At 42.2% G+C, this 18,153-nt stretch overlaps 1 protein-coding gene across 1 annotated transcript; it reads left to right on the top strand.

Moving 5' to 3' along the window:
- The first annotated feature begins 387 nt into the window (after positions 1 to 387).
- LOC106701424 (testis-expressed protein 13D) lies at positions 388 to 2,775 on the top strand. Its single transcript, XM_070366160.1, has one exon. It carries the CDS (start codon positions 388 to 390, stop codon positions 2,773 to 2,775), a length of 2,388 nt encoding a protein of 795 aa, XP_070222261.1.
- Positions 2,776 to 18,153: the final 15,378 nt, after the last annotated feature.

Genomic DNA, 18,153 nt, shown 5'->3' with positions numbered 1-18,153 from the left:
ATCCTGCTGCCTGCACCAGCTCCCCCCTCCCCTCTGCCACGTCTGGTCTCATTGCGGCACCCAGTGCAGCTTCTGGTCCGCTCATCCTGTAGAGGGGGCTCTAGCTGGGTGGCAGGTCTAGCAGCCTTGCGTGCGTGTGACTCAGCACGCCTGTGACGAATCACGTTCTCTGCACTTTGGCGGTTGGCATGGTGGTGAGTGGACGTGTTCTACTCTCGGTGAGGAAAGCGGGACCGTGTGAGGGACAAAAAAGGCGGGTGAGGAGGCCAGGACTGAGCTGGGAAGTGAAGGGCGGACTTGGTAGCAGCTGCAGCTTTTAGCTGCCGCGACTGTCGGAAGGCAGCGTCTTCCTCAGTGAGGTGGTTGGTTGACTAGGCCTCAGCAGCCATGGCTGTGGACTTTGGGGACAATGCCAGTGGCTTTCGCCACGTCGATGTAATCCGGTTCATCAACAACGAGGTCCTCGAGAACGGGGGTGGCCCCGATTTTTACATGGCCTTACGCTCGCGACCCTGGAACGAGGTAGAGGATCAGCTGCAAATCGTGGTTGCTGACCCACGGGTGCCGCACGCCATCAAGAGGGCCTGTGCCTGGAGCGCACTGGCATTGAGCGTGCGTGTGGGCGCAAGGCAGTGGGAGCAGCAGGCGCACCATATCAGGCAGCTCCAGCAGCAGGTCAGGGAGCATAAGGCAGCTTCCTGGGCCCTGGCCAATGAGCTGAAGCGCCTCCATGAGGAGCGTGAGAAGGCGGCAGCACATGGAAACGCATGGTTCGCCCTGAAGCAGGTGATGTACGAGCGAGATATGTTGCGTGGGCGACTGCTCCAGTTTGAGAGAGCGGCCCAGTTAGCACCTGTGGCACATGAAATGCTGCCTGGGCCTGGAGCTGAGCAGCTTGGGGCTACAGCATGGCCCCTGAATGTACCGGAGCACGGCAAGATGGTGGCTCTGGGAGCACAGGGTATGCCACATTCAGAGAGTCAGATGGCAGCCCCAGCAGCTGTGATTTATGTCCCCGGACCTCAGAGCTCCTTTGCCCAGGCAGTGCAACCCCTTCCACCAATGCTGGTGCCACATCCATTCCCATGCCATGAGTCATTCCCACTGGGATACCCATATGTGACACCTTTACCACCTGTAGCAGTTATGGAAGAGGGAGCAGTCACGGCAGCAGCAGTGCCAGTAGCAGTTGCACCCCAGGTGCCTCCTCTGGGGATATACCCACTTGGTCAGTGGGCTGCAGTGGGGGCCCAGGAAGAGATGGCCCCACCATATGACCCGAGTTTCTATGCCCAGGAGGAATATTCTGAGAACCTCCAGGGGGAATATGCACAGGAGGCCTGCAGAAGCCACAGCCGAGAGGAAGGTGCTGTGTGTCCCCAGGGGATGTCCTCCCTGCGGGACAGCAGAAGCCACAGCCGAGAGGAAGGTGCTGTGTGTCCCCAGGGGATGTCCTCCCTGCGGGACAGCAGAAGCCACAGCCAAGAGGAAGGTGCTGTGTGTCCCCAGGGGATGTCCTCCCTGCGGGACAGCAGAAGTCAGAGCCAAGAGGAAGGTGCTGTGTGTCCCCAGGAGATGTCCTCTGTGGGGGGCCGCAGAAGCCAGAGCCAAGAGGAAGGTGCTGTGTGTCCCCAGGAGATGTCCTCCCTGCGGGACAGCAGAAGTCAGAGCCAAGAGGAAGGTGCTGTGTGTCCCCAGGAGATGTCCTCTGTGGGGGGCCGCAGAAGCCAGAGCCAAGAGGAAGGTGCTGTGTGTCCCCAGGAGATGTCCTCCCTGCGGGACAGCAGAAGTCAGAGCCAAGAGGAAGGTGCTGTGTGTCCCCAGGGGATGTCCTCTGTGGGGGGCCGCAGAAGCCACAGCCGAGAGGAAGGTGCTGTGTGTCCCCAGGAGATGTCCTCCCTGCAGGACAGCAGAAGCCAGAGCCTAGAGGAAGGTGCTGTGTGTCCCCAGATGTCCTCTGTGGGGGGCAGCAGAAGCCAGAGCCAAGAGGAAGGTGCTGTGTGTCCCCAGGGGATGTCCTCTGTGGGGGGCCGCAGAAGCCACAGCCGAGAGGAAGGTGCTGTGTGTCCCCAGGAGATGTCCTCCCTGCAGGACAGCAGAAGCCAGAGCCTAGAGGAAGGTGCTGTGTGTCCCCAGGGGATGTCCTCTGTGGGGGGCAGCAGAAGCCACAGCCAAGAGGAAGGTGCTGTGTGTCCCCAGGGGATGTTCTCCCTGGGGGGCAGCAGAAGCCACAGCCCAGAGAAAGGTGCTGTGTGTCCCCAGGGGATGTCCTCCCTGTGCGACAGCAGAAGCCAGAGCCGAGAGGAAGATGCTGTGTGTCCCCAGGGGACAGTGCCCCAGGGAGACAGTAGGAACCACAGCCAAGAAGGAGGCCCTGTTTGTCCCCAGGGGACAGCGCCCCATGGAGACAGCAGGAGCCACAGCCAGAAGGAGTGTCCAGTGATGCCCCAGGAGAAGTACTCCATGAGCAGCAGCAAGTTCCCCAAACAGGAAGGTCCAGAGAGGCCCCAGGGGACATGTCCCTCATGGTACAGCAAATGTTATATTGTGAGAAAAAGCTCCAGGAAACAGGAGCAAAATGCCAAGCAACCAAAAGAGAAAAATTCCTCAGATACCCAGCATCAGCAGAAACCTACTATACATCCCAATCAAAATTGTTGGGAGTGCCTGCGCTGTAAAGCAGTGAATTTTCCATGGCGCAAGTCCTGCTATAAATGCAAGAATGTCTGCAGGGCATTTGAGAGTGGAGGCCTGGATCCAGGACAAGCTCACTGATTTCAGGAAGGTAAGTAAGAATGGAAACACTCCAAGGAAAAACCAATTTCCTAACAACCTCTCCTCTTTTGATCAAAAAGTAACTCATTTACTTCACAGAAAATTTGAAAATCAAAATTATGAAATTTAATTTCATAATTCAAAATTTAAATAAATTCAAATTTATTTGAATATTCATATATTAAAAATTCATAATATTTGAAATATTCATAATTCAAAAATTAAATAAAACAATCCATTATTTTATTACCCAAATTAAGCACTTTTTATCATCTGAGCACACATACAAATATATACACACATGCATGCACACACATAATTATATCCTTATTTGTACACTTATTTTAACAAAGACTACTTTGAGTATTACGTGTTTAAAATAGAGGACTTCTAATTCCTTTTAAGTTTGTAGGTGCTGGATTCTGGATGGCTGATGCTAATTGGCTGACACCCTGGAGGCACCGAAGTCATGAAGAATTTTTTTTTTTTCACTAATTTCTGTTTTCTTATTAACCACCTTTTCCTGAAAATGCTACCTTTTCCTGTCTTTGCCTCAGAATAGCCATATGCTTTTAGAGTTATATGCTACATTGAATTTTAGGAGTACTGTTTTTCCTTGAAAATGCTATTGTTCTTTTGTAAACTACTGCAGTGTTCATGTTTGCTTCTTGTATTTAAGTTTTATAGGTAGGGGCTCATTTTTGTCTCTGAGCCCCATGGAATTTGCCTGTTGCTGAAGAATCTGAACCTATCCCATTTAGAAGATCTTCCAAGATCCTGAAGAAATCACACTTCATTTCTGACTGACCTGCACCTCAGTGAGACCCTCCCGGCTGGCTGAAGCTAAGAAGTCAGGGAAGAAGAGATACTTTGGGACTTATTAGAGGGAAAAGGGATACAAAATAATTTTGTTATGATTTAATTTCTCTGTTGATATGGAATTATTTCAGAAGTGCTAGGGGGTGGGTTTGCAGTGTTAAATTCTATAGATGATAGCAAATTTGATAGATTTCATTTAATTAAACAACTAGTTATTGATTGTCTAGTATATGATAGGAGGTAGAATTATATTGTATTATCTAGTGTACACAAATCTTTTTGGTGAGTTTGGTTAGATGACAGGGGACAGCATAATTTGAGATACATTATAGATTAGAGGTGACTTTATTTTGCATGTTGTGTGGCCTTTGGGTAAACCCAGTTGAAATAGCATCCAGATATTTTTGTAGTTCCAGGGGCAAGATCAAAGAGATTTTTGTGGATGGACTTGATTTCCCAACTGTTCATCTCGTTGGTCCCAGATGTCACAAATGAGTAGTGGCAAAGAGCAGGAAAGTTCAGGCAGGACTTTTCTGATACTCTCCTGATTTCCTCCCTCGAGAGGGACAGCTAGTTCCCTGGTTGCCTGAAAGACCACTGAGTGACTGCCTTAAAGAAGTGCTTCGGGGAGTGCTGGCAACACAGCTTCAGGCAGCCACCATCCCAAGCCCCTTTCCAGCCAGTGGATGAAGAACAAAATGTGTTCTAAGGACAGACATCGTGCTATGGATAGTGCTTCTCTTGGGAGGGCTAATTGGATTAAAAGTAGAACTGGACTGGGACAAGTACTCTTGAGAATGCCCTTGGGCCCTTCTCTTCCACTTTGTGTGTTCTCTGCAGGCGCTCTGCTCCCCTGAAGCAGCTGCTGCAAGCCAGGGGGAGCCAGGGTGGAGCCCAGGGGCTGGAAGTCAGATCAGCCTCCAGTCTGAACAAGAGGTATCCTGGAGTTCTCCCAGGAGATTCCAGCTCACCAGGCTCAGGCTCTGTCAGAAGTTTTCTGTTTCTAACTAGTAATAAAGAGTGTTCACTTATTGCTGTGTCTTCTGTGTAGTGTGTACCTCGGGGACAGGTTTGCTCAGAAGTAGCAGTTGATTTAATTATTTTAAATTAATTTTTTTTTGGTTGAGCCATGAGGCTTGTAGGAACTTAGTTCTGCAACCAGGGAATGAACCCAGGCCCATGGCAGTGAAAGCACTGAGTCCTAACCACTGGACCTCCAGGTAGTCCCCAGAAGTTACCATTTAAATCTGAAGCTTCCCTCCATCCCACTGAGAAGACTGAAAGTTAAATGTCATTCACTATTGAAGGGCCCCTCTTCTTCCTGTGAGTTACCAAGAATGGGAGGGGGAGGGCCTTCTATGGGGGCCTTCAGTCCATTGTTACTGTCCCTGGTACTCTCACTGTCCAAGTCCACATGGTCTCTTGAGGGTGGGCATTTCTGCTTCTCTATAGCCAATGGGGGTTGAAGGTGTCTGCCAGTGCTGAAAGCCCTGAAGCCCTAGTCTCTCTACATGTACCATAGTCTCTCTACAATCACCATTTCCTTCTGGGGCTCTGCTTTCTCCCTGGGGTCCTGGTATGGAGTAAGGAGTACATAGGCATTATAAAGCAGTATTCTTTCTCTAGGCCATTCCTTTCATATCATAATTTGGTCCAAATGCAGTGGATTATAGAAAACCAGATACAGGCTGGCTGGGATAAGAGGTGCCAAGATCTGAATATCTTCTTGGAACGAGTATGGTGAGATGAGGGGTTAGAAGAGAAAAATGACCCTGTCATATGAGAACTCTCCTTTCTCAGAGATGACTAATGGTAAGAGCCTTGGCTAGGGATAGGAATGTAGGAAAAGAAGAGGGTTATGAGGGTGAATAAACAAAATTATTTAAGAGGGAGGGGAGAAGATAGTATGATATTTTGTGGGTCCTAATGTCCCCTGTACACTTGGAAAGGTGGGCATGTGCTGGTATTTTTCCTGCTGGATATAAATTCAGTGTTGGTGCAATAGAGGAAGAGTACAAATGGTGGTGGAGGAAAAGAAGAAAGAATCAGGCCTGGCAGCAGCCACTGCCATTATTGATGATAGGGGTGGGCCTGGTACTGCTCCCTTACAGGCACTTATGAAGGTGGTGATGCTGGAGGAGGGATATGGGTATTTCTCTGAGCAGGAGGGTGTAGAGGAGATGGAAAGAGGCCTTTTAGATGCTGTGGAAGCTTCAGAGCAAGAGAAGATGCAATCTGTGTGGAGAAAGTGAAGGATCATAACAATATTCTTCACACCACCTCCTCACCATTCTATCATCTCATACCTGCTATTGGACCCTACACAGGAGCAGCATCTTCAAATGCCTATTTCTATTTCCACAGTTAGTATGCCATCTATCATTTAACCCCTTTCATTCCCACTAGTAAAAGCAGAATCAAAATAAGTGCCTCAAATAAGAGCACTTCCTGTGAGAGCATCTGCTACTAGCACAGCCTATCAGCAGGCGTGGGTTACAGAAAAAGTCCCTGTGGTAGATAAGAGGTGGCAGCAGCTTCAGTATCAGAATGGACAGGAGCAAAAGGCTCAGCATTTCTTAAGATCCCTTAGGAATGAGAGAATTCTACCTTGTAAAGACAAGGAACTGGAATGATGAAAGTGGTAAGAAATGATTCCTGGGATGCAACCATGCTTCAGATAAAGGAGATGTCTAATCCTGGACAGGCATTCTGTCTTCTTATGGGGCTAGTTGTCCTCTTTGATTTCAGAAATGTAAGAGAGAACCAAGGAGGTCTGAAACAAAAGAGATCAATTTCCTGAGTACATGTCTGATTATAAACACAGCAATATAAAAATAGCTATAAATGTAGCTTAATTTCACTTTAGGAAAATTAGAAAAAAAATTCAACCAGAGTTTCACCACTAGAGGTACCACGGTTTATATTTTTATGTGTTTAATTCCATATCTGTATATATACACACTTATATTGGCATGATAAATTTTTTTAAAACATTCTTTACATGCAACTGTACACCTTTTATCGGAGAAGGCAATGGCACCCCACTCCAGTACTCTTGCCTGGAAAATCCCATGGAAGGAGGAGCCTGGTGGGCTGCAGTCCATGGGGTCGCTACAAGTCGGACACGACTGAGCGACTTCACTTTGAATTTTCACTTTTATGCATTGGAGGAGGAAATGGCAACCCACTCCAGAATTCTTGCCTGGAGAATCCCAGGGACGGGGAGCCTGGTGGTCTGCCGTCTATGGGGTCGCACAGAGTCGGACACAACTGAAGCGACTTAGCAGCAGCAGTACATCTTTTATAGTCCTTTTTATTGTGGTTTTAAAAAACCAACATGAGGTCTAATTGTTAAGCATAAGCAGGTTTCTAGAATTTTTCTATCTTGCATAATTGAAATTTTATAGCCTTATTTTAAATTAACATATTAATTTTTTTTCTTTTACACCTGTGTGCCCCAGTGTTGGAGGCCCCTTGTTCCAGACTCCGAGGTTCATGCCACCTGTTAAGCAAACCCCAGTCCTCTCCAATGTCTTTCCTCCTATTCAGAGCCACAGTGCAGCTCCACCTTGGCTCAGGGCCTGTGGCCAGGTGTCTGAGAGAGACCTCTGGCTTAGAGGGATTCAGGGATGGGACTGCCTGAGGCCAGAACGGGGCAGTGAACGGCACATGCAAGGGGCGTTAAGTCTTCTCCTGGGGAAGTGATGTGGGGCCCCAAGGTCTGAGACCAAAACAACCCGAGCCCACCCATTCCACTGCACGTGGCTGTGGCCAGTTGTTCCTCCCAGAAGTAGCCAGATGTCTAGAATTCGTCCCAGGAGACCATCACTGCCTGTACTTGGAGTCCCTCTGCCAAAGAACAGGGCCCTGCTCTCTCGGAATCAGCCCAACTGCGAGCATCCTGCGATGGGGAAGCTGGCCCCTTTACCCAAGCCCCTCCATCTAGAAACATTCTTTTTTCAACAGCATAGGGGACGCCTGCAGCCAGGGCCGAGGGCCAGACCCTGGTCCAAGCGCGTGGAGTGTGGGGTTTCCCAGGAAGGCAAAGACAGGGTGCAGTTGGAGCGTGCAGGATACACTTTGTGGCTTCGGGTGAGTGTGGAGGTGTAAATGTGAATACAGAGGGAGGGGTAGGGAGAGAGTGAGCTAGATGCACTGATCACGTGAAGTGGCCCAGAAGACCGCGGAAGTAATCTAATAGCGCAGCCACCGCTACCTCACGCCCCAGAGGAAACCAAGTCTCGAGGGATCTCACGGGATCTCGGGAGTTCTGGGACTGGCAGGGGAGCCCTAGGATGAGAAACACTGGGCAGTGGCGGATGCCGGAAGCCTCCAGTTCTGAACTCGTCCACAAAGAGTTTGGCTTGCACCATTTATCAAGCAAACCCCATCCTCATATATGCCTCACCCTCCCTCCACTCCCCCAGTCAGAGTGACTGTGTGGCGCCTGTTCCCAGGAGCCCCGAAGGTTGAGCAGGGGAATCACCGCTGATGCCAGAATGGGTGAGTGAGCTGTGCATGTGATATATTCATATTAATATTTTAATATTAATCTGTGAACAACATCTGCAAAAAAAATTATGTGATAAGGTATTCCCATGAGCCCTATATAGAAGAGGCTGCGGGCAAGTTACAGCTACAAGACCTGAGCAATCTGTGAAGGAATGAGCATAGAGAAACAATGGCTCATTTCACAGACCAGAAAGTAGGAAGACCTTAAAATACTCTGTGAACCAAAATGCTCTACAGGTATTTACTAGAAAACACAGTGGACCAATTTGAGAAAAGCAAGTGGAACTAAAAATGGGTGCAAGTGATACTTGGTAAGGTTGATGGGGTTGAAGCATCTAGATGTCATGAATTCGCAAAACTCGCAGCCCAAGCTCCCTTCCAGGATAGATGCACATGGAGAAGAGAGATGTCATTCTGCTCTGTATTCTCTCTTTTAATAACTTTGGGATTTTACTTCCCTCATTTTCTGTTACTCATTTTAAAATGAAATTCGTTTTTCTGAACTTGTAAAAGGAAGCATGGCTCAGTAGAATTTTTCTAATATCGCAAAGCTCATATCTGTTCTTTTGGCTGTTGCTGCTGCTGCTAAGTCACTTCAGTCGTGTCCGACTCTGTGTGACCCCATAGACGGCAGCCCACCAGGCTCCTCTGTCCCTGGGATTCTCCAGGCAAGAATACTGGAGTGGGTTGCCATTTCCTTCTTCCTGTTGTTTTGGTGTGGTCTTCAAAAAGCAACTTGGTTTTTTATAGTTCTGGAGGCTAGAAGTTCAAAATCAAGGTGTCAGCAGAGTTGGACTATGAGGGGTGAACAGGAGGCATCTGTTCCAGACCTCTCTCCTTAGCTTATGAATGGCCATTTTCTACCAGTTCCTCTTCAAATCGTCTTTCATCTATGTATATCTCTGTTTCTGTGTACATATTTCTGCTTTTTATAAAGATACCAATCATATTGTATTAGGGCCCACCCTAATGACCTCATCTTTAATAACATCTGCAGTGATCCTATTTCCAAGGTCAGTACCTATTTTGAGGTACTGGAGTCTAGTACTTCATCCTGTGAAATTTTAGGGGATACAATTCAACCCATAAGAATCCTAAATATAGTTTTTTCTACCTAGATATGTGAATTTAAGACCAATTAAAATTCTTAAAGCTCTTGGAACTCTTTTCTAGTGTGTAAACTAGATTTGAATCTCAGCCTTTCCACTTGTTAGCTGTATGATATTAAGCAAGTTCCTTATCTGTGCCTCAGTTTTCCCATCTAGAAAATGGGAATAATAATACCTATTGAATAAGAATGTTATGAGGATTAAATGAAATAATATATGAAAATGCACTTAGAACAGTACTTCATTTTATAAAATAATTTGTATGATTTTTTTCCTTACTCAGAAGTAGCAATGAAACCTAACTGAATAGTATTAAAAAGGCAGTCTCTCTGAATAGTTACCAAATAAAATACAAGCATATGGAAATGTGTAATTTTAAACTTTCTTATTAGTGAGAGAAATAATTAATTTCTCTCATTAATAATTAATGAGGCCCTGGGTGAGGGCCTTAATTCCTGTAGAAGAACTCAGAGATGTGTACCAGATTGTTATGTATATCCCTTGAAGAGAAACCAGGACTTTGCTACATCGCTGCGCCATCATGTTTTGACTGCCTTTCTTTTATTTCTGCATTCCCTCACTCCTCTAATTAGTTAATCTGTCCTTTGGAACTCAAGAAAGCTCTTGGAGGCAGAAACCTTTTTCCTAAAAATAGGAAAGGCTTTTGTACTTGGGAGGGTCCCACAGGATTCTGCTTGATTTCAATTAGCCTCTAGAAACTGGAATAGGCAAGGGAATGGATTCTTCTCTAGAACCTCCAGAAGGGAATGCACTACTACTGATGCCTTGAGGTTAGCTCGGTGAGATTCAATTCAAACTTCTGATTTCCAGAACTGTAAGATGATAAATTCTTATTATCTTAAATTGCTAAGTTGGTGATAATTTGTTATAGCAGCAGTAAGAAACTAATGCAGCAGAATTCAGTTCTTCAAGTATTATTGGAGTGAGGGCCTCAGTTCCTTGCTGGTGGTTGGCTGGAGGCCATCCTCAGTTCTTTGTGATATGGACCTCTTCAGCTTGATTCATCAGAGCAACCTCTCGAAAAGAGCAAAAACAAGAGAGAGTGAGGGAAATTAAAAGATGGAAGTCACAGTGTTTTGTAACCTAGTTACAGAAGGGACATCTCATCACTTATGGTGTATTCCATTTGTTAGAAACCAGTCATAAGGTCCAGCCCACAGTGGAGGGGAGGGGGTCACATAAGATTGTGGACTCTGAGAGACAGGGATCAAGGGACTATGTCAGAAGCTGCCTACCCCAAGTACTGATACAAACTCACAGTATTTTCGTGTTTAAAACCACTTGGACTTCCGGCAAGCTTACTGTTCTTACTTTATTTAGTTTCTTTCTCATCTGCTATATTTTCATTAAAATATGCATGTATGTGGTATACAGAAATAAGAAGAGAATATGAGTGAAATATTAAATGTTGTGATCTCTGGTGGAAGGATTTCAAGACCTTTGAAATGTTCTTTTTGAGTTTTACAATGAGCATGTTTTATATATAATCAAAATTAAAATTTTATGAAACTATTTGAAAAATTAAAAGATAAAACTCTCCACATTTATGAAGGCCTCATACTAATCTTGATATGTGCATTGGGTTCTTAAGCTTATTTTCATTGAAAGCAAGTTATATTCTGCATTCATGAACCATATACCCCAACACTGTCTTTTATTACAGAATAAATGGGTCATAGGTTTCATTGGAAAATAATTAAAAGACTTAGAATGAATTAAAAATTTATTGTTAAAATATAGAAATCTCTCTTAACCTCTTATGAGAGATACAGAACAACGGAACTTTGAAATAATAAGATTATTTTTTAAAACCATATGCATAAAAGTCTTACGTGTGTCTGAGACCTTCACCTATTTTTTATGGAGTTTGTCATGCCCCTGGATAGTTCCATATTTAGACATGTAGAAGTAAGTTTCAACTGAAGAAAAGCCATTTTTTCCCTGATTTGTTATAAGTAAGAAGATTTGTCATAACACTGAAAGTGAAGGATATGCTCTGAGGTTTCTCTGAAAAAAAAAAATGACAACTTGGCAATGATTCAAATTGGACATACCTTTGCTTTTATAAGAAAAGCAAAGTGAACATATTGATTTGATTTCCTCGTAATAATGAGTTACATGACCAGCTAAAACACTAGCAAAGAATAATTCATATATAATTACATTCTGTCCCTAGGAAAAATTGAGTGCTTTATAAAACTATTTTGAAGCTAAGATAATATGAAAAGAAAAACATTGTTTTCTGGAAAACATATTCACAACATGATCTTTGTTATATTTCTCACTTTTAAAAGAAAGGTATAGTATCCGTTATTAGAGTGGAGGAACTCACCTTTTCTTCTGCCTGCAGTTTGATTTTACATGTTGAATATGTTTGATTAAAATACTTTATAATTGTGTGTGTGTGTGATCTCATATGAGAGAGTATTTTTTGTGAAGCTTAAAGTCATAACTTCTCCTGGCCAGAGAAAAGGTGACCAGATAAACAAATGACTGTTTGCTGTGGCATTTAACAAATGCACATAACATTCATTTTTCTTTTGATCCCTATTGTTTGCACTTGTAATGTTCTGTGAGACATTAAAAAGGCAAGATAAAATTAATAGTGTCTAATAATAATATGAGAAAGGGACTGAAGGAATATTTGAAAATGTGTTTATCATCTACAGAATGAGAGACAACACATGATGTTGTAGGACTACTTTTGTTTTTACCTTTAAGAAAATAAGTGGAAACATGCATGAGATGTACCCAGTAAAGAGAACTATATATATTAGAGTATTTGTATTCATTTATTGTTACCATTTTCTGTTGACTTTTGATATTTATAGCTGTGGCTTTGAACTGCACAATACACATCATTCCTGGAAATCATTTATGTATAAATATATACACTCATGTGATTACAATTTATGTTTTGATCACCTAATATTTTAAGTACCCAAGTTTCATGATGATCACATATTATGACATGCTTAGGTATGCCAAACTATGCTATGATATATTACAGGATACCTTACTGCCTGGTGGCCATATAGCTGCTTTCCCAGAAGCAGTGATAAACATGGTTAGGAATGGAACAGTGATTAATAGCATCAATGACGTGATTATTGGAACCAGTCATTTTCTTTTTTTTTTCTTTTAATTCATTTATTTATTTTAATTGGAGGCTAATTACTTTACAGTATTGTGATGGTTTTTGCCATACATCGACTTGACGTGCTTTTTAAAACTCTTTGTTTTGAGAAGTGGCCTGCCAAAACAACTTAAAAGAAAGCTTGTTCAAGGGAATTTGTAAACAAATGATAGAAATTCAGCAATGCTTTGGTGATCCAGTTTTTTGGTGATTAACATATTGTTTGTTGTTTTAATGATTGAGTAGCTTAAAGACTATTATCTTATTAGGAATGATCCTAAGGGGCTTTTTTTTTTTCAATGAAAAAAACTGGTTTGTCAAAATGGTCAGTATTCAAAGTGATCGTGCTTTTTACCAGTTACCAAAGGAATAGAATGTCTGAATTTCTGTAGCAAACTCAAATTTGCTCCCAGCAAATGAGTCTGCAACTGGGGATTCAGGTTCCATTTATTCAATTCTAAAATAAAAGTGAAAAGAAATCTGCTATACCCTTAGTTTTATTTTCATATGTGTTAGTACAACTACACAGATATTTTGAAAATATTCAGGTGAGATTTTCTTTCCCTTAATCTGTTAGTCAGCAGAGAGATATATGAATTTTCATCTAAATACTTGAAGTTGATCATGGAGTTTATTTTTCTTTTTCCTTTAAAATACACATTTCTACTGCAAGTTTCAAATTTGTTTTATGCCAAACCATTGTCAGCATATATATGCCATGTAAAAGATTTAATATGAGGATTTGCAAACTTACGGAGTTTTAATAGTCTTTTAAAATTACTGTTAAGGATGACCCTAAGTCCATAAAAGGATGTATAGCATATATATTTATTTTTAAAAGTATTTACTTTGGAAGTTGGAAAGGACATTAAAGATCATTGGACATCAGAACTTTCCAGTCCTATTTGCAACTTTCCTCAAAGTGGTCATTTGGCTTCCAGGTGTCCAAGTGAATAGTTTACTCCCACATCCTACCCAGGAATTTATAACCTCTAGAGAAAGCAAGGTTTTTCCTTATACCAAGATGAAAGCTGACATGTGGCAACTTCCTCTCAACAGTTCCAATTTCTTTTTTGGGGGAGTTTACAGAAGTAAATCTAGTATCTTTCTGTTGACTTATCTTTTTCAGATTAAACATTATAATTCCTTTACCTGTTCATCATATAAAATGGCTTTGAATTCTTTCATCAGTTTGACTGCTTTCATATGAGCAGATTCTTAAATTGTGGCTCACAGAATTGAACATCATACTCAGGTGTGATCTGAAGAAGATTATTGACTTCCATCTTTAAAATAATGTGCTGTATTAATATAACCTAAATTATAACCCAATTTTTAAAGGCTAACTCATTTTGTGTTATTTTTTAACTAAAATGTCCAAAGCTTTACTATATTTTATTAATATATATTGTTGCTGAGTCATGTCTTTCCATTTTGTATTTGTAGAGTTGTTTTTTTTTTTTTAATCCAAATCCAGGACCTTATACTTATCTCTATAATTTTCATCTTGTTAGATTCCACCTGTCATTTTCCAAACCTGTGATAATCCAAAGTGATTCTGATTTTTACCAACAAAAGCATTTTCTCCTCCGTCCAGATTTGTGACATCTACCAATTTGCTAGATATGCCATTCATATTTTCAGAGAATTCACTAATCAAATTATTAAAACCAGGATGAAATTTAACAAAACAACGTTGACCTAAAATGGAATACTGTTAACCTAAAAGGAGATCAACGATATGCCAAAGAAGTTCTCTGGTCTCTGGCCTGTTTAATAATTTGATTAGTGAATTCTCTGGGGTGTATCCTTGGTCTACCAATTATTTACCCTTCCAGAAGAGAAAATTAAAATTAAAGTGAAGTGGATTTTTTTTTTTTTTTTTTGCAAAACAGAAGTTTTTTCTGTGGCTGCTCTAGGATGTGGTTCTGAAAGCATAAAGGTGGCACTTTACCTGTTAATTGTATTACCTTATGAAATCAAGTCAAACATCATTTATTGACTACTTACTCTATTCAGAGTACTCTGATAGACAAGTAGGATACCAAGAAATAATTCTATGATCCTTTTTAATGAAACACATTGTATTTTTATGGTCACAGATTGCTGTATACCTCAATATTAGCTGATCACCTTACAATTCCTGTTGCCCTGATCACAAGGAAGACTTGCTGTGAGAGATTATGAATGGCACATTGTAAACACATCCTGTCAGAAACAGAAGCCAAATCCCAAACTCTAATGTAGTCCTTTTCAATTTTTTTAACCCCAGAAGATAGACATTTTACATCAATATCTATTATATATATGTGTGTGTGAGTGTGGGTATATGAATATATGTTAAAATGTGTGCACATAAGTATATATACATATATATCATCATACTGCATATATGTGTATATAATGCCAAAGAAATATTTCACAATATAGTATTTACTCTTCTTTGCTGGGTTTTCTAAGCTTGTCTAATCTATTAAATTTTTAAAATTCAGTGACACTAAATTTCTCTTAGGATGGTAGGTTTACTATATCATCCTTAGTCTTGAAGTAGGGAGATATATACTCAAATGTAGCAGAGATATATATTCCTAGTCTAAGCACAGTAAGGATGTATTGTCCTCCATATTGTCTAGGCCACCATCTCCTCTGTGTGATCTAGGATACGGTTCTTTATAGATTAGGTTATTCCAAGGAGAATATTTATCTGTTCAGCCTCGTTTGGAGAATGAGAGATGTGAACAGAATGTTGGAGGCAGGATGCAACTGAACATTTATTAAGAGACAATTATGTACCAGCCACTGTTGAAGATATTTTACAAATTTGCTTAATTTGGCCTTCAAAAAGAAGTGAGAATCAGAGACTATAGTAATCTACCTAAGGTCACTAAGTTCCTTTATCTAAGAAGCCTGAATTTAGGCCCCAAAGTCTTTCTGACTTCAGAGCCTGTATACACTCCACTATGCTGCATTCACTTCCACTTTAAAATCTGATTTGCTTTTATGTATTTGAACTGCCTTTTGCTTTCCACCCAATTCTTCAAAACTTCAGTTGCCTTTCAAGCAAGATTTCTTTGCAATACAAATTGTTGTCCTCCAATTCCCTTCTGTATTCCTTATTTGAGACTCAGATTTGTATGGTGGTTAATAGCATAGACTAGAAACTTTGGAGCCAGATATCCTGGGTTTGAATCTTGGCCCTTCCACTTTGTTAGCGGTGTCAACTTGGATAAGTTATCTAGCTTCTCAGTGCCCAAATTTTCTCATCTGTAAAAATAAGATATTAGTAGCTACCTCACTAGGGTTCATGTGAGGATTAAAATGAGTGAGTAAAAGAAAGTAAAAAATAAATGAGGAAACAATGGAAATAGTAACAGACTTTATTTGGGGGGCTCCAAAATCACTGCAGATGGTGACTGCAACCATGAAATTAAAAGACGGCTGCTCCTTGGAAGAAAAGTTATGACCAACCTAGATAGCATATTAAAAAGCAGAGACATTACTTTGCTAACAAAGGTCCATCTAGTCATAGCTATAGTTTTCCCAATAGTCACGTATGGATGTGAGAGTTGGACCACAAAGAAAGCTGAGCGCTGAAGAATTGACGCTTTTGAACTGTGGTGTTGGAGAAGACTCCTCAGAGTCCCTTGGACTGCAAGGAGATCCAAGCAGCCCATCCTAAAGGAAATCAGTCCTGAATGTTCATTGGAAGGACTGATGCTAAAGCTGAAACTCCAAAACTTTGGCCACCTGATGTGAAGAGCTGACTCATTTATAAAGACCCTGATGCTAAGAAAGATTGAAGGCAGGAGGAGAAGGGGATGACAGAGGATGAGGTGGTTGGATAGCATCAATGAGTTTGAGTAAGCTCTGGGAGTTGGTGATGCACAGGGAAGCCTGGAGCACTTCAGTCCATGGAGTCGCAAAGAGTCAACACGACTGAGCGACTGAACTGAAAGTAAAGCACTTAGGTGGTATAGTGGCTTGCATGTAGTACTCTGTAAGTGTTAGTTATTATAAATGCCCTGCTGCTGCTGCTGCTAAGTCGCTTCAGTCGTGTCCGACTCTGTGCGATCCCATAGACGGCAGCCCACCAGGCTCCTCTGTCCCTGGGATTCTCCAGGCAAGAACACTGGAGTGGGTTGCCATTTCCTTCTCCAGTGAATGTCCTGTGTGCTTACTTATTGGGTGCATTCCATTTCAGAATAGCTAGTGGCCTGCTATGCTGTGTGAGATGCTGAAAGGACCAACTGGAAGAAAACTGTCTTCTGTGATGCACTTTCATGGTATTCCTTCTTGTGCTGTTCACTCAGTCGTGTCCGACTCTTTTTGACCCCATGGAGTCTAACCGTCTAGGCTGCTCTGTCCATGGGATTCTCCAGGCAAGAGTACTGGAGTGGGTTGCCAGTTCCTTCTCCAGGGGTTCCTTCTTATGTGGTCTGAAATTCTGTTAGTTACTAATGGGAAATACAAAGAGAAGGAGGGACTCTATCTCCCGAAGGACTCAGCAACTAACTCAAGTTACTAGGAAACTGTGTACTCTCTTGTTCTCTGACATTAAACCAGACTTAAATATATCTGATTAAACTGGGGACTGGTAAAGGTTGGAGAGGCCTAGCAAGAGGAGGTGTGGTGCACTGCTTCCAGCCCTGCTTCAACCACAGGGCTGTTTGCCTCTTCCACTCCTCAAGGCAAAATTAGCAGTCTCCCTCCCTCTTATGTATGCATCCTAGATCCTGAACCCTAATCAAAGTTAATGCCTAAATAGTCAGTTTGAACCAAATAACTGAGAGTTGACTGTATTGTTCCCATCTTAAATGTGAGGAAGCTTAAAAAGGCTAAGTAATTTGCCTTATATCAGGGTGTGTGACATTATTATGTGTGGCATTATTGACATTTTGGCCCAGATAATTCTGTTTTCAAGGAGCTATCTTGTGCACTATAGGATGTTTAATATCATACATAGTCTTTACAAAGTAGATGCTAGTTACACTTACCAGCTGTGAAAACCAAAAAATGTCTCTACCCATTGCCAAACATTCTGGGCATTTGAGGACAGGTTATAAAATTATCTCCTGTTAAGAATCACTACCTTAGGTCATAAGCTTGTAATGTGGAAGCTGAGAGTCAAACTTGACTCTACTGTTTCAGAATCCCATGATTTTCACATTATGTGAAACTGTTCCTATAAAATGTGACACAGATATGCCCTGAATGGCCAGGCCTAATAAAAGAGTGCATGTTATGAGAAGTCAGGTGTAGGGGGGGCCAAACTTAATCCAACTCACAATGACTGCAAAACTCATTATAAACAGCTTCTTATGTTAGGGCTTCCCACTGCTAAGGGAAATGTAATATGTGTGGGGCCTTGAAGCCCTTTCTGAAGTGAGTTAGAAGAGCTTCCAGAGCAGAGACACAAATGTGCAGGTGGTAGAAGAGAAGCTTCAGGAAATCAGGGTCTTTAGCACTTGCTTCCGCACCCCAGAGCACTGGAAGTAAGTATGCAGAGTTCTGGACACATGCAATCTATTTTATGTTCACTCACGAGAGTGAAGGTACTAGAGGAACTGGACAGACGTCTTTAAATTTCTTTGAAGATGGTATGGATCTGAAATTCTCTAGTAAATGCACTTCGTTCCCAGCGATAGTTATATTCTACATCCCCTTCCGGTCCTTGAAAAACACTAAGAACAAAACGAAAACAGAAAGAAGGCAAATTTTGGAGCCTGGAACCCTGCATCTAGGCATCTTCCACATGATTTACTGCTCGCAGTGCAGGATACA

Source organism: Bos mutus, chromosome X (genome assembly GCF_027580195.1).
Source record: "Bos mutus isolate GX-2022 chromosome X, NWIPB_WYAK_1.1, whole genome shotgun sequence".
Classification (NCBI taxonomy): Eukaryota; Metazoa; Chordata; class Mammalia; order Artiodactyla; family Bovidae; genus Bos; species Bos mutus.
The sequence above is the reverse complement of the archived record's forward strand: the minus strand, read 5'-3'. Positions and strand labels throughout refer to the sequence as shown.